We start from the raw sequence: 16,587 nt of genomic DNA on the forward strand, positions 1-16,587 counted from the left end.
TGTATTCTCTGATCAAATGATTATTGATTATCCGCTAATTTCTTTCACATGAGCGATAGAGTGGACCAGTGGGCAGCTTTCGAGCGGCTAGGGTCATTTGTTAACAGAGATGGTGCCGATCTGGAAAGGAATGATGCGTAGGATGACAGAGATGTAGTCTTTTTTATTTGATGTGATGCTATATAAATGTACGTTTAAATATGCACAAATCCAATAAATGGGAATCATACATAAGTGTACTAATTTATCTTAAACAGATATGAGACGTTCGTATTCGAAAGTGTAATGTACTAACAGAGCAGCAAAGATTGAGCATAATGTAACAACAAAGCATAAACAAACGTACGAGCTTCCCCTCCAGAGCATCCAATGGTTCGCACGTTCATATACATGCGACAACAAAGGATGAGAGAAGGTACAGCAAAGGATGTGAAACGAAGTGTAAAGAAGAAGAAAAATGGATGAAATTACAATATCAGATGTAATCGTGTGCATTAAGGGAGATGACTTATGTTTGAGGAAAAAGACATGAAAAAGAGCGTATATGCAAACGAATACAAACAACATACCGAAGCGAATACATGGACAAATTAACTAAAAAATCCACGAGAAACAAAACTTACTTGTCGAGCCCAGGAAGTTTTGAAGTTCGTAGTACTCAAAATCAGAAAATATTATTTTGCATGTCGTAGGTGCCTGCGCAGTGTGTGTAGCCACACAGACAACAATATATTCGACTCCATCCACTTCCGCAGTAGTGTGAATTTGTACGTACGCTTGTTCTCTCGCTCTCCGATGCTTCGAGGTACCATCTTCCCGTTTGATTCTGAACTGTGTAGATTTTCATCGTATTATTTAGATTCTTCTTCCGATAATAGTGGTGTTTTGTGATCTTTCTGAGCTTCATCAGCTTTGCCGCCGCGATGTTTGCGTGCTTAAAAGAGACATGAATTCGAATATTCATCATGTATTTAGAACTTCGTTCCTCATCTTTTCGTGTTTGTTCTCCACTTTTCCTGTTTCTTTTTATTTTTGCACTTTTTTTCATTTATTACCCCTGTCTCACTCACTTCAAAAAGAATCCAGAAACATTGCGATATTTGCGCATTCTTCACTTGGTCGCATTGTCTGCTCTTCAGTACTGTGTTCAGAATGGACTCTAGCCGTTCGTTTTTCTGAAAACAGAAATAAGATGCATTGAAGAAAGACTGGGTAAACTTTTGATAGATAACGTTTAACGATGACCCGTCGTCACGAGACGCACTTGCCCTAGCTTCTTTTCGTTTTCTTTCTTGTTCCTTTCCCTCGTCATCCAAGATATTCTCAGTTTTCGGTATTGACGTTGACGAGGTGTTTGAGCCGTATTCAGCTGAGCTCTCAGCTGTCAATACGTGCATATCCAACGCGCTGGCGGCATCGCTCGAGGACTTCTACCATCTTTTACCACAGGCTAAAGATAGCCTTTTTTGCATGTCTAGAGTGGATTTAACTTCTTTTCCGTTTGCCTGGACGTCATATTTGAAGTTATTCAGCGCTCTCGGAAGTAAGCTTGAGTTTCAGTGCGATGTCGTGTTGCCTTTTTCTGCTTGATGAACCCTGATATACCTAATAAACAGCATATCACGAGATTGGCCATATTGAGATTTCTCATGGACAATGTAGGATTTGGGGTGTAGATTACAATTACGAGCAAATTCATCCCCGATTTTTCTCACGCCGTCCTAAAGTCGGCGTGGGAAATGGCTCGCGGACGCGGCGCGTGAGGGTGGCGAGTTATAGTCGGTTCAAAGCGACTTGATGAAACAAGGTGCAGTTGCGTAAGCCAATGCGTTCGAAGTATTGTGGTGCGCTTACATAAGTGGACCGAGCCTCCGACTATATAAGACATCGTAGAATCAGGATCACCTTGATCACCTTAACTCCCATTGATCTTCGAACTGGTCGAGCGGGCACCAGTAATTCTTTCATTTGTCCCGATCGCGTGCCAGAGTAGCCCAGTGGTTCCTCCTTTCGCGTGGGACACGAAGAGCATCATAATTTTCTTTGAAGGAGATTCGTGGAGGAACCTGACCATCGGGTCGGCGGTCATCCTGCAGTGCGCTTAATATCGGGAACCCAGTCGCTCACGGCTCTGGTCCAACGGTTGTCGTTAAAGCGCATCACGCGTGAGGCTCACCTTATTTTACTTTTCTTGGCAAGCGCGGCGGCGTCTCTAACCTTCGATCGCTGACGTAGGAGAGAACTTCGAATCCCGTCCCTCACTTGCGTGAAACGGGATACTCCTAGCATCACTCTCTCAATTGCGCGTTCAATGACGCTCACCGCGTTTTCTTCCTGCTTGCGAAATGCCCAGGTTTCTGAGGCATAGGTCAAAGCAGGAAGTACGGTGGTGTTGAAGAGGTAAGCACGGAGCCGGGTGTTCCTGGTCTTCTTCACTACATCCTCGATGCTCTTATACGGTCCCCAGGCCGCTCATCTCTACCCAGCTCGGGGGTCAGGTCGTTCATCATGTTCAATTCCCGACTCGGATAAATGTAGCTGGTGCATTCGGATATGTTCGTTCCGTTGAGCGGGAATGAGGCATCCGAGACCCATCCGTTGCGCATGAACATCCTCTTTTGGAGATTGAGCTGAAGACCGATGCATCCACATGTTTCGTCGAATTAGGTCAGCATTCCTTCCGCTTGGCTGACGCTAAGTGTTATCAGTACGATGTCATCAGTAAAGCGCAAATGACGTATCCGCCGACCATCAATCTTCACTCCCTTGTCGTGCCACTCCAACTTTCGCACTGCGTTCTCAAGGGTGGCTGTGAATATTTTAGGTGAGGTTGCATCACCCCGTCGGACCCCCCTCTTCACGTCATGATGATATTCTTGTAGAATGGCGAAATTCCGGTCCTGAAGTTGCTGTACAACTCTCGAAGTACCTTTACTAGTACTGAGTAGGGACGTCTTGGTTGTCCAAGGCTTCCACGACCGCTTCCATCCCAACTGAGTTCTTCAAGTCGATGAAAGTGAGACAGAGCGGCATCTTGTACTCTCGTGATACCTCGATGAGTTTTGAAACAGTGTGAATGTGGTCAATCGTGCTGAATCCTTTTCGAAACCCTGCTTGCTCGCATAGCTGTCCTTCATCCAAGACTTTTTTAATCCGATTAAAGATCACTCTTGTAAAGAGCTTGTAGATGACGGATAGTAAGCAGATGGGACGATAGTTGCCGATTTTATGTGGATCTCCCTTTTTATACAACAACACGGTCTTGCTGGTCTTCCACTGTTTAGGAACCTTGCATTCCGACAGGTAACGTGTAAAGAGCTTCGCCAGGGTGTTAATGAGTACTGGCGGAAGGTTCTTCAGGTATTCTAGTCTTATTCTGTCGGGACCGGGTTTCTTACCGACATGATAGCATGTCGTATTTCGGACGGGAGAACCTCTGGAATGACATGTTGTCTTCCCTCAGATGGTGAGGAGGCAAGTGGACATGGCTGTCGAAGAGATCAGAGTAGAAGTCGTAGATGATTTTCTCCTTCCCCCTTTTCTATGCAATGGTTGTTCCCTTCGGGTTCCGGAGAGCGGTCATCCTCGTCTTGCTACTGGCGAAGTCTCGACGGGCATAGCGGATGCTTTTCCCCGCCTTTGCTTCAGCCAGCACTTTTGCTCTTCTCTCTTTGAGGTCTTCCTTTATCACCTCTTTGCAGAGCCTTGCGAACTCGGACGTGAGTTCTTAGTACCCTACGGCTCGTGCTGCTCCAAGCTGGTGTATCAGCTGAACAGTTTCAAGAGACAGGCGTCTTCTGGAGGTTTTGAAACTCTCAGCCTTCTTCGCGCAGACGTGAAGGTGTTTAACAAGCCGGTCATATTCCTCGTCGATGTTGTCCATTGCGGAATCTTCCCAAAAGCCGGCTAGCGTAGCGAAGAGATCCCAGTAAATGGTAGTTCTGATATTTCGCTGTCTGAATTTGGCGGATTTCTTCTCTCTCCTTGTGAAGGAAAATCTTCCTTGGAGGAGGCGATGGTCCGATCCCGTATAGAACTTTGGCACAACAGCGACGTCCGTCAGGCAAAACCTTTTATTGACGATGATGTGATCTATTTCATTACGGTACCCTCCACCGGGTGACTCCCACGTCCAGTGTAGAGAGGAGGGCTTCTAGAATTACGAGTTCCCATGGATGGTCTTAGTCGTCATGATTAACTCGGAGAGCCTCTCCCCCTGTTCATTCCATTGTAGTCCGTGGTTCCCGATGTGAGGTTCCTCAGGCGTTCTTTTTGGGCCAACTTTGGCGTTGAAATCGCCATTTATGACCTTGTAGAAGGCATGATCTTCTCGGTAGAACTTCTCCAGGTCCATATAGAAGGCTTCGACTTCTTCTTCTTCGTAGCTTGATGTTGGAGCGTAAGCGACGAAGATGGTCAAAGCTGGTGTTGGACCACATCTTCTCATCCGCAGACGTCCGATTCGGGTCGTAAGTTGTTCAAAAGACTCGATGTTTTTTTTGTCATACTGTTGACGAGGACGCCAACTCCACCAACACCTCTACTGTCGCATGTTCCTAAGAACAGTTCTTCTCCAGTTTCATTTTCCAGTTTTATACGGCGTTGAGAGGGTGACGTCATCTCGTCTCGGTCAGTCCGATGACGTCGTACTTGATCTTCTTGGCTTGCATCATCAGATCTTCGATGGCCGCTTCCGATGCAAGCGTACGTGCGTTATAAGTACAGATCGTCATCCTAGTCCTTTTCCGTTTCGGTAGCATATATGACTCGTGCAACCCCGTCCTTCCTTGTGGCACCGTACCAGGCTTTCCTCCAGAATCAGGAGACTCTTTTCTATTACTGTGACATGCGTAAAATTTTTAAAACCCATGGGCAAGTTGCAAACCTCTAGTCCCATGAGTTTTGGGAGAACGTTGCTCTACCCTGGAGTAGACTGGAGCTCATTTGTTGGAGGCGACTCCAAACCGCCTCCCTTGCACCTCCCAGTCACTTGACTGCTGGCGTTTGGCCGCACCGACGTGCGGGATACGGTAGTATTATGAGCCGATCCTGGAAGAGGAGGAACTGGGACTCCATCCCCTGAATCCACTCGCGTCTCTGGGCAAGCACAAGGTCGCTTTTAGTCCGCGATTAGCCCCCTATCCGCCACCCGGGGACGCGCTATGTAGCAGCCACAGTCAAAGACTATGCGTTGATGTAGATTGCAAAAATGGGTGGGATCTCGCTCATCTCTCCCTGCGTCACTGTAAACAAACGGCTTCGGAATGCTGTTCAACGCAATGGATGAAATGACTTGCTTATCGGGACGTCCGAATGGATTTTCGACGAATCGGCGAGGTGGGGCGCAAAGGTGGCGCGTTGGAATAGACGACGTTGCAGGGAACGATGAACGAGATCCCACCCGTTTTTGCAATCTACATCAACGCATAGTTTTTGCAATCTGCGAACCCATCTTTGGCCGTCGGAAATCCATATAACGTCAGATTTGTGGGGTGATGCCTTTAAGATCGTATTGTAGCCGACCAAGGGGAAAATGTAGTTGTGGGGAAGGGGTGCTCAGTGACGCCCTTATTCCTCGACGCTCTGTCTTACTTTTTTCTCATACTAACTTTACCTTACATGTCACGGATCCTCAACCAATCTCTAAGCATAGGTGCGATGGGGAGAAGCCGGACCCTCCTCAGGTGAATGGGGGTTATCCCGTGGGGTGCAGCTCAAGTGAATGGGGTCCTTTCACCAACCGTTTAAAAATGAAGGAGGTATCTTCCCCAACCGTTCAAAGGTGAAGAGGGTCAGAGCACCAGCTCCAGCTATCGCATCTATGCCTCTAAGTCTAATGCTTAGAGCACCGATTGTTTTAATCATTTACTTTGAGAAATAAGGAAGCCAAATACATTTTACCCCCGATCATTACCTACCATGGAACCACAATATAATAATATCGCGACCATTCAGTCAATCCTAGTTTTTCAGAACCTGATCCTAGATAATACTATCCACTACGGGATGGATATTGACAAGTTAAAGTTTGCTGTCAGCTGTTCTAGCAACATGAATAGAAGTATGGAAGCACATAGCTTCTTGCAGTGAGTTCATGTTTCCTACTTCTCAACAATACTACTACAACTTTCCGTTCCAGAAAACGTGGGTTCAACATCGAATCATATGGTTCTGGAAACCAGGTAAAACTTCCCGGTACAGCAATAGATAAACCCAACTGTTACGAGTTCGGAAAGACAACATATGACTTCATCTATAACGATTTAAAGGCAAAGGACTCAATATAGTAAGTAGTTTCTTTCATGTGTGCAATACTAGCTTCAAATCTCTCCGCCATAGCTACACTCAAAATGGCCTGCTAAATATGCTTGATAGAAATCGACGTATCAAACCGGCTCCGCAGAAATTTCAACACGAAGACAAAGAATTTGATGTCATTATTTGCTTAGAAGAACGAGTTTACGACCAGGTAAGCCTTAAACCCCTACTTGTATCGTCGTCCTTCGACACAGTTGTTTGGAATTCGTAATAAGTTCGTTTTCCAAGTCACAAGTTTCTTTCAACGTTGCTAACTACTCCTTTCTCTCTGAAGTAGCAAAATTCTTCCTACGCTCGAATATAGTCACCGTGGAGCGCGTTCTGACTACTTTCACAGCGTGGGAAAGATCGAATGTAGCGTCGGTGCACGCCCCTCGTATCACGAAATTCACGTAGTGGGTAAATCTGTCGAAAAGCATAGAGTTCGTGATGTAGATTACTAAAATGAGTGTGCTCACGCATTGAATCGATGAAGGACCCTTGCTAGAACCAGTCATCGCTGCTATTGGTATGCTACGCTGCGTGGCGCTATGGTACCACTTCGATCCCCATCGCTAGCTGAATGCCGGTATATGTACCATCATATGGGGTTACCGCAGGCGGGCAATGGTGATGCTAGAGCGCTATCCCCGAATACGTGCTTTTCAGCGTTTTTGGGGTTATACTTCGTTCTATTGTGATATCCAGTTGGAAGTTTTTGTTGTATTTGTGAATGTATTGTTGTAGAGTCCGGTTTATGGTGGAAAGATGTAGAACATTGTTGAAGTCCTCGATTAAGTTACGAATGGCTTTATAATTTGAAAAGTAGAAAAGCATTTTAGGAAGTGGTAGTTCATCAATCGACGATTCATTATTGGAAGTAAGTAGCTAGGTGATACAGTCGAGTCCCTAAAACCTAAGCATTAGTTCTAGATGGCCTATGAGAAGTAGACTGAACCTACTAGGAGAAAAGGAAAGCAGAGCTGGAACTAATACTGCCTTAGCTTTACTAACCTTTCAAACAAACTTACCAGAGGTGGATAGCTAATTCATATCGTGTAGCATCTCCAACAGAAAAACTGAAATGTCTTCACATGCAACAACTTTTATTCACACATTGATTTGTCTTTCCAAGGTCATTACCCTGAGGAAAACCTTTAGATTAAGTAGTGTAGCATTTATGAAGGCTGTTGTGTTACCAAATCATCAAGGAATTGAATACCTCGAGGCTCTATCTTCTATTCTTCTCTCAAGTTTACATGACATGGATCCTCAAAGACCAATACTTAGGTTTTAAGGCCCCGACAGACTCAGCTATTCACTTCGAGTGATGACCTGTCGGTTGATAAGCTATCCCTTTCTCAAATGGAAAAGTGACACAGTACTCAAGTGACAAATGGCAAAGTCATTTGTAACTTAAGAACGGTTCTTGTCTCTTATGAACGTTTTTGAACTCAAAAGTTCGGTTCAATTAGAATAAATCAATAATTAAATCATGAATCGAGAATCATGAATATAGATATAGACCAAGACCTGTGCTGGTTTTGATCTACGGGGTGGGCCGTGAGGTCCCTATATAAAACCCTTGTGACTCATAGTTGTGGTACGTGGTGGTCTGTTGCGTTACCAAGTCTAGCTAATGAGATAAGCACTAGCCGATGTGTTGCTGTTTGAGTTTGCCTACCGTTTGGATGCTTTCTGTAGTGTGATGAGGCGCTTGAAAGGGTAAATCAGTGATGGCTTTGATTTTTCTAGGCTCTGACGAAGGCGTTAACGCAGAAACGTTAGCTGTTGTTTAATAAAGGCGATCAATACCAATCTTGGCTACAGTTCAAGAAAATCGGGTGCGTGTAAAGAGGATCCCGGCGGAATTTCGAGCATGCCCCGGTCATGCCTCGTCAGAGCAATTAGCGGTGGTGCGTGTCCTAAAGAGATTCACTTTCGTTGGCACCTAAATAGCTGACTCTGCCTGTCTACCACTAATCACGCTGCATCATCAGCTAGGAGCCAGAATTCACTATCTAGTAAATTGTTTTGGAGAATCAGACACATTCATTGCAATTTCTAGACTTTCTGCAGGTGATATAAAGACGAACTCACTCCCTTTCTTTATTAGAACACCATACAAAATCCCATGTACTTCTATCTAACAGTATTATTCTTTGACTTGTTAGCTAATTTCGACAGCTCATACCACTCTTCTTTGCTTATTTCCTTGTGACTGAGCAGTTTTCTGCGTCTCTGTGGCTAGAAGAACATCTGAGACGGTTGTATGCGTCTTCATGAACGACTGGAGCGTGACCTCTTCGAGGTATGTTCGCGTATCCGCCGGCATATTCACTGGGCACGTTATGTCTCGGAGGGATTTGCGGAAAATGCGCCGAGACCCTCTTTACCGTTCCCAAAGAAAACCAATTAAAATCATGAATCAATTATGAATGATTATAACAATAACAGTGATAAAGTTTGCTACGTGTTTACCTTTGCAAACGTCGTTAGTATTTAAAGGATATCATCCTGGAAGAGTTCGCGAATACTACTAATACGAAGTAGTTATAAAACAAAAGTGAACATTCTTATTATCCTTGTGCTAACACCACATGACGAGCCGAAGTAGAACTTTTATCCATAGAATGGGAATTGCGCGCTTTAGCAACACCATGGTACACCATATGATAGTATACACAGTGGCATTCCCGCTAGCCCCATCACTCCACTTTGAGCGCAGTCGCTTACGCAACTGCACCGAGCTAAATTTCGTTTTGACTCGACTATATCTTCATACAGAAGGATAAAGAAACTGGCGTATCAGTCCATTTGGGATGCGCCAACGCGTTTCACTGCAATTCGTGATCGTTGATGAGATCGTGAGGTTGAGATAATGAACTCAGTGTCCTAACTCCTCCTAGACATGTTTGGCACCAATTTATCGAACCGGAAGGGATGAAAGGCTTTGTTCACACTAGGACGGTTTCGAACCATTGACTGTGTGGCTACAACGGACCAGTAACCGGCCACAGCTCGCCTCATACCTTTATACGGTTGCGTTTATGTAACAATGATGCACGCGTGTTTTTTTTTTGTTTGTTGACGATTTTGAAGCTACATTTAACTATAACATTACTAAATACTCACACATAAACGTTTTCCCTTTTTCTTTTTCAGGTGGTTGACCATCTTCACACCCGGTCTATAACAAGTGGCAATCCAGTGCATGTTATCAATATCGACATAGAGGACAATCCCGAGGAGGCTACTATTGGAGCCTGGTTCGTATGTGAACTTTGTGGTAAAGTGCGTATTGAATTTCCACAAATATTTTCGTTTATTCTCTGTTTGTCGCAATTTTCTAAATGCTGCTCGATGGCGGGAACTTTTTTTTTGACATTATAGATATAATATCCAGAAGTGCGAAAGTTCGACCTTCTTTGTATCTTGGCATAGAGATTGCAACTTGTACATAGTCAAATTTAAGCAACAGCCAAGATTGTTAACAAACTTTATTACGGGTAACGTTTCGGCGTTGTCCCCTTCGCTAGAGCCTGGAAAGTAAAAAGTAATTTGCAATATATCCTCTCAAATTCATCATCTAGAACAAGTCATCATCCCCTAAGATATTACACCCGGAAACAAAACCAAAAGAGCCCAAATCGTTGTGCCTACCTCAGTAGCCGCGTTGTCGTCATGTTAGGGGATATCCGCGTGGTGCAATCGCTCCGTATTAGGATGCGACCCGCATATGACCCCACAGATCAAAACCCGCAAAGCTCTTGATACAGAGTCAGTTCGTTGGTCACGGCTAAGCACTCTTCCTTTCTATTCATTTTTGGGCCTTTTGCATTTATCTAAAACGCTTCTTTAATGCGAACAGAAAGGGGTCGCCCTGTTTCGCCGATGTATTGGTCCCCACATGTTTTGCACGAAATTAGATAGACTACACCAGAGACTATGCAGTCGCCTTCCTTCCCGAATGGGCATATTACACAGTCTGGAGTAAGACAGAAGCAGTCGTACATTTTATTTCGAACTAATTGCTTCTTGAGAATTGTTGGAGGTATTTCCACAAATCTCACTTGGTTCTCGAGACCGCATTTCACCAGACTAGCCCGTATAGCTTTACTCAAGTTGTCGGTTATGAAGGGCAGGCAGAAATTAATCTTATTCCAACCAACTTCTCAACCAACCATTCTCAACCACTGTGGCATATTCTCGCTGCGCACCAAGATCTGGCCTACGCGCTACATTACCAGTGTAACAGTTAGAACTCGCGATACGTTGCGCTAGGTTGATGGCATCGATCCGCTCCTGTACATCTGATGTCACCCTTCCGGCTGTCCTAAACATGTTTTTAACCATAGATTTCTTAGTTTTCCAAGGATGAGCGAAAAGACAATGAACTAAAATGTTTATGTTGCTAGGTTTTCGGAACCATCATATCTTCCATTCACCATTGGACCACTGTATTTCTACATTAAGGAAAGACAGCCAATTTTCTTTGAGTTTCTCCCGTGTGAACCGTATGTAAGGGGATTGCTGGTTTAGAAGCTCGAAACAAGTGTCCATCTCGTCTTGAGTGGGGCATGTAATGCAACAGTCATCAATGTAACGGCAGTACAGGAAAGGTTTTCGTTTTAGATTAGGTTGTTCTATTTTGGACATGAATGCAATGGCTAGAGTGGGAGCTAGTCCCAATCCCCTGACCTGTCTATAATAGTGTCCGGCCCAACGAAAAATGGAGCACTTTAAACGTTGATCCAGGAGCGTCATAATTTGGCTTATGGAAAACCCTTGCAAGTCTAGAGTGTCTCGGTGTTCTACGAGTAGCTCGAACACAGCTTGCATTGCGGCGCTGTCTGAAACATTTGTATAAAGAGATGTGACATCGAAAGATTCGATGACACATTCTTTTCCTGAACGCGCTTTTTAAAGCTGCTCAAGGGACATATTGGTGTTGGATAGATGTGCGGGAAGTGAGCAATTGTGCAAGTGTAGCGTTCATAAACCAAGATATTCTCTCCGTGGGGCCTCCTACATTGCTTATGATAGGACGTGCTTTGAATACCTCTGGGTCTTCTGAAAGAAAAGCATGTTTTTATTAGCAGGTATAGAACCGGGCAAGTAGGAAGCTCGTATTTCAGCCTTGTGATCATTGTTTTATGTAACTTCGCAGCCTTTCCGGTCTCTACCCAAACTCTATTGAGATGGCGACTTTGTTTTATGAACTCTTCATGTGACGACGAGTGGTAGAGTGTAGCGTCACCCAGATGTTTTCGAGTGATGACCATGTCTAGTTCACGTTATATGATCTATCATAATATATAATAACGGGCTTATTCTGTCACGTGTGTGTGTGTCAGTCACGAAATTCGAAAAGGGGGGTGGGACGGGCCCACCGACGTCGAGTTGTCGTCTCGACGCCAGTAAGCTATGAAAAGGGGTGCTAAGGGTCCCACGGCGTCGGATTGGTGCGCCGGCGCCAGATAGAAGGATGTGCGACGGATCCACCGGCGTCAAAATAATAACTTCGTGTGCATGTCGCAAAAGATAAATGGTTGCAGCCGTTTCATATCCGTGGCCACTGGACGCTTTGCTTCTCACCTTTATCACTCCTCCGCGTGTCTATCTCCTTCTTCGTTCGACTCAAGTAGGTAGCACGCCGTTCACAGAAAGTGGAAGCACGCATGCAAACGGCTGCTTAAATAGTAGCAAGATGTTTGTGTGATCTGACGTGGAACGTTATCTTTATCAGTAGGATGATGTCTTTCATGTCATTTTATGCCAAAACATCATTCTTTGATAACTGTTTGGGAAAAACAGGAAGAGAACCTATATTTCGAGTGATAGTTTTAAATTTTGTCTATAACATATTGGTAAGGAATGTTTGAAGCCGAAGTTCGAATGTTCTCCAAATGTAGAACTGACGCGTTTAGAGAGAAGACTATGAAATCTTCCGCTTTTAGTTATAATATAAAAAGGAAGAAAGATTGTTGTTTACACAAGTCCAATTTCATAGAAAAACGCACTAATATTAATTTTCGTTGATCAATGAAGGCGAGCGAAGCAAACACCACAGAAAGACTGAAGTCCGGCTTTAGCCGGACGTTCAGACTGGTATATAATAACGGACTTATTCTGTCACGTGTGTGTGTCACGAAATTCGAAAAAGGGGGCTCTTGTTGTGGAACTGGAGTATATCATCATGATATATAATAACGAAACGAAATATAATAACAAGCTTAGTCCGTGTGCGTGTGTGTGCGTGTGCGTGTGTGTATGTATGTATGTGTGTGTTTGTCTGTGTGCCACAAAATTCGAAAAAGGCTATGCGACGGGTCCACCCGACGCCAGATAGCTATAATATGGGTTCACCGGCTCGGTGAGATTGGGGTGCCGGCGCCAGATGCTATAATATGGGGTGTCACGGGTCCCGCGGCGTCGAATTCCTGTGTCGTGGTGTAGAAGTATCACACAGTAACTTGGTGTACATGTCGCAAAAGGTAAATGGAACATCACAAACGTTTCATAGTCTTATCCACGTAGCTTTTCACCTCTACGACTCCTCCGTTCTTCAGAAAGTGGAAACCTGAATGCTAACTGCTACTTATATAGTAGCCAACTGTTTACGTGATCTGATGTGGAACGCTATCTTTATCAGTACGATGATGTCGTTCACTTCATTTTATGTGAAACATCATTCTGTGATAACTGTTAGAGGAAGCGAGAGCGAAAGCTATACTTTGAGTAATGATTCCAAGTCGTGTCTATATTAGATTGGTATCGAAATAATGCTTAAAGGTGAAGTTTGTATGTTCTCCAAATGTAGAACTGACGCGTTTACAGAGAAAACTATGAATCTTCAGCCTAAATTTCCTTTAAGAAGGAGAAGAAACCGTTGTTAGAAAAACAATTCTAATTTTACAGAAAATGCCACTACTATTAATTTATTTTCATTAATCACTGATGGCGAGAGGAGCGGACGTTCAGACTGGTATGTAATAAAGTTTATTAACAATCTTGACTGTTGCCTAAATTTGACTATTGAAAAGATATCCTATCCATTTTAAATAATTTCTTTTACCACTGTGCTACAAATACTGCGAATGCTTCATTTAATAGAGTATCACTCAATTTTGCTCTGTGAGGTTTTAATAGTAAGATAGCATTCACATCAGGAAACTTTCATGCAGGTCTTCACAATTCTAGCGCTATGACACTTACGAAATGGTGTTAGAGTACAAAGTGGATGACGCTTTCATACTCAACATTCCAAACCAGCCTCTATTCAGAGGTTGGTGATAATATTGGGGTAAAATAAGTTTTGAGGTACTTACAAAAAATGGCGCAAGTAGCAATAAATTGCATCGGACCATCTTGTAACTACATTCATTTCAAAGCTTCATCATTTCCCTCTAAAAATTTGTTGAAGTGTAAACAACATGATTTCTTCGTGCTCTATGTCAATCCTTGTACCAACAAGCAAGAGTTTGACAGAAGCGCTGTTTTTTTTTGTTTTAATTTGAAGAAAAATGCAACTGATGGACATCGATTGCTGAGAAGACGAAGACATCTTTAAAGACGCTGAGATGGAGGCGCTATTGAACGAAGATTCATGGTAAATTCAGGACGTGCTCGCTGAAAGCTTGGGAGTTATTCAATAAGCGATTTCAAGCCGTTTTGAGGCCACTGGTATGGTGCAAAAACAAGGAAATTGGAAGAGTGCTCTACTATGAGCTACTCCAATATAACAAATACATCACGAGGGAATGTTATCAACAACAATTGATGCAATTGAGCCGACGATTAAAGCTTAAACACCCAAATAAGCCAAAAGACATGACGAAGTGATCTTTCAGCACGACAACGTTCGGCCACATATTGCAGAAATCGTCAAGGAAACTTTGGAGGCGCTTCAGTGGTGTGTCTTACCACACCGCTGTATTCACCGGATATCGGTCTTTCCACTTGTTTCGGTCGGTGACTCACGGCCTAGATAAGCAGCACTTGACTGCTAAGAAGAAGCCAAAAATTGGATAAATTCTTGAATTGTAGCAAAAGAAGAGAAGTTTGTTCAATGTGTATACTTCCGGAAACATGAAGAAAAGTCGTAGCTAATGATGAACAATATTTTGAATTAAGTACATTTTACCAATTTCTCTGAATAAAACTTTAAAGTTACAAAAAAAAACTCTCAGAGCTCATTTGTACCACCAATATGAATGATGGAGTACCAACCTCGTATATAACTGCAAAGCTCGACTTGCTTGGTGAAGCTGATGTATTCCGAGATACAGGAGCGTTAAACTGCACACTCAGTCTCCATCTTTCATTGGTGTGATGTGTGGAGCAGGTTTATAGCTAATGACAGCTGCAATTTGATTAATTACCGTTGGAATGTGAAGGTCATTAGAGCCTCTGCTATATGACCACAGAGACATAACTACAGTGCCATGTGTTTTCTTAGAGGCACCATACTACGAAACTGACGTAGTGAGGAAAAGCTAGAAGAGATGAGGTTACAGATTGCGGAATCAGGGGTAGTGCCGCTTATCTTTCTCTAATCGTCCTAAGAGAAACGACTTGGGAACCGCTTTAGTTACGAGTAACGCTAGGACGCTCCTCTATATATACATTCTGGTCCCCTCAGCAACTTATTCATTGGTTTCACTTGAATAGGCAGTTGAGGAGAACTCACTGCCTCTCGACAGCTGTGCAGCTGGATGCGGCGGGTGTACAACGGTTGCAACGCGTTGCAACTGAAATCGTCATGAAAAACGGAGTCTTTTTTTGCAAAAATTAGGAAGAGATGAACCACCCCTGATCGCGCAATCTACAACCGCATGTCAGCTTTTCCAGTGGTTTCCTTCGCTACGTCAGATTCGTGGTGTAGTGGCTCAAGACGACATTATGCACGGACAGTTGCGTAAGCGGCTGCGCTCGAAGCGGTGCGTTGGAGACTGCTGTTGGAATCGAGGTGAGACCACGGCGAACTGCAGAGATGGGTGGCGGTAGTGAGGATCCTTACACGCAACCAACCGCTACGCTCCACTGTGCCGCTTAGAGCGCAGCCGCTTACGCAACTGTCTGTGCTTGATGTCGTTTTGACCCAGCTATATGCTGCCTGCAAACGTTAGCGTTGGAGTAGGCGTAGCTCGAGCTCTAAAGATATAAATGCTATGATTTTTCAATCATTAAGGGTAAGCCTCATTAAACGTTAGTGTGAGAACAGTACATTCGAACACTGAACCTGAATCTGTTCTTGAATTCGCAGGTCGCTCCATGCGCCCCCTCTTCCCAGTTGTTCGTAGATTGACCTTCCCTTCAGCAATGCAAGTAAGATGACACAACGCACAAATACCAAACGTTTCACTCTTGCATGAAATGTCAGTACCATGAGCAAAGAATTTAGTTAATTATTTTTTAAGAGAAAACACCTTATCTAGCGCACTCACGAATGCAACTTCAAAAGGAAATGTTGAACCAAAAGTAGGGGACAGAATTGTAACGCGAAATCTTCTGCAAGCCGGTGATTTTGTGTACTTTCCATTCACTGTTCTCTTTTCATTATCCTCCACATGTAAGCTACTGTCACTGTGAAGATCAGTCTTCGCGATGGAGTATAAACACGTTCAAACATGAGTTGTGAGCGATTGCAGATATTTCATGATGCAGCGTTCGACATAGAAAGTACATAAAACAAGGAAGTTCTGGTCTCTCGATTATTACCGAATCATTTCGTAGATCACTTTGCCTTATTATCTGAAGAAGTTGACTCTGGAGAGCATTAGGTACTTTCCTTTTTCACAGTTGTTCCAAAAATCAGTCTGGGGTACTCTGAATCGTCTTATGGTGTTACTCAAAATATATTAGCATGACGTGTGAAAAGATGTCGATTTCTTTCTGTTAAACGACAAATTGGTACTAGACCTGCCTGGGAGGATGAAATCACCAACTTGATTCGTCAGCTAGCCCCCTCAGGTCATTGTGTAGGCTACACATACATTCGTAGACTTAAAACGATTCTGAATTGAAATGAACGCGTTGGAGCATCTCAAGCGGATTTATTAACGCCAGATACCTTATCCTTTTACTTTTTGTTGGTTTCGAGGCTACAGATTTTCCTACCTATCTGGTGAAGTATGCATTATTCATCATCTTCGATTTTTAAGTTGGAGGAGTGTGACGATCTAGACAACGAAATAGACGAAATCTTGGCAGAATTCGAAGCGAAAAATCAGAAGCGGAATATTTTACATACAATATGTTTTTACTAAGTTGTTTCACTGACATTGC

General features: G+C 43.6%; 6 protein-coding genes across 6 annotated transcripts; 1 reads left to right on the forward strand and 5 right to left on the reverse strand.

Annotated features, from left to right (window-relative positions):
- Positions 1-44: 44 nt before the first annotated feature.
- On the reverse strand, positions 45-2,652 carry RB195_018693 (uncharacterized protein; the record flags this gene model as incomplete). Its single annotated transcript, XM_064186254.1, has 2 exons — positions 45-120; positions 2,483-2,652. 2 exons carry the CDS (start codon positions 2,650-2,652, stop codon positions 45-47), a joined length of 246 nt encoding a protein of 81 aa, XP_064042135.1.
- Positions 1,072-1,397, reverse strand: RB195_018694 (uncharacterized protein; the record flags this gene model as incomplete). Its single annotated transcript, XM_064186255.1, has 2 exons — positions 1,072-1,175; positions 1,265-1,397. 2 exons carry the CDS (start codon positions 1,395-1,397, stop codon positions 1,072-1,074), a joined length of 237 nt encoding a protein of 78 aa, XP_064042136.1.
- Positions 2,653-2,934: 282 nt separating the features above from the next.
- Positions 2,935-3,883, reverse strand: RB195_018695 (uncharacterized protein; the record flags this gene model as incomplete). The annotated part of the gene is made up of 2 exons (XM_064186256.1): positions 2,935-3,436; positions 3,735-3,883. 2 exons carry the CDS (start codon positions 3,881-3,883, stop codon positions 2,935-2,937), a joined length of 651 nt encoding a protein of 216 aa, XP_064042137.1.
- A 276-nt stretch (positions 3,884-4,159) lies between these two features.
- RB195_018696 (uncharacterized protein) lies at positions 4,160-4,447 on the reverse strand (the record flags this gene model as incomplete). Its single annotated transcript, XM_064186257.1, has 1 exon — positions 4,160-4,447. One exon carries the CDS (start codon positions 4,445-4,447, stop codon positions 4,160-4,162), a length of 288 nt encoding a protein of 95 aa, XP_064042138.1.
- Positions 4,448-4,616: 169 nt separating this feature from the next.
- RB195_018697 (uncharacterized protein) lies at positions 4,617-5,865 on the reverse strand (the record flags this gene model as incomplete). The annotated part of the gene is made up of 3 exons (XM_064186258.1): positions 4,617-4,839; positions 4,923-5,079; positions 5,742-5,865. 3 exons carry the CDS (start codon positions 5,863-5,865, stop codon positions 4,617-4,619), a joined length of 504 nt encoding a protein of 167 aa, XP_064042139.1.
- Positions 5,866-6,006: 141 nt separating this feature from the next.
- On the forward strand, positions 6,007-16,568 carry RB195_018698 (uncharacterized protein; the record flags this gene model as incomplete). Its single annotated transcript, XM_013437841.1, has 5 exons — positions 6,007-6,086; positions 6,140-6,286; positions 6,340-6,469; positions 9,463-9,591; positions 16,464-16,568. 5 exons carry the CDS (start codon positions 6,007-6,009, stop codon positions 16,566-16,568), a joined length of 591 nt encoding a protein of 196 aa, XP_013293295.1.
- Between the last annotated feature and the right edge of the window lie 19 nt (positions 16,569-16,587).

This window comes from Necator americanus, chromosome II (genome assembly GCF_031761385.1).
Source record: "Necator americanus strain Aroian chromosome II, whole genome shotgun sequence".
Classification (NCBI taxonomy): domain Eukaryota; kingdom Metazoa; phylum Nematoda; class Chromadorea; order Rhabditida; family Ancylostomatidae; genus Necator; species Necator americanus.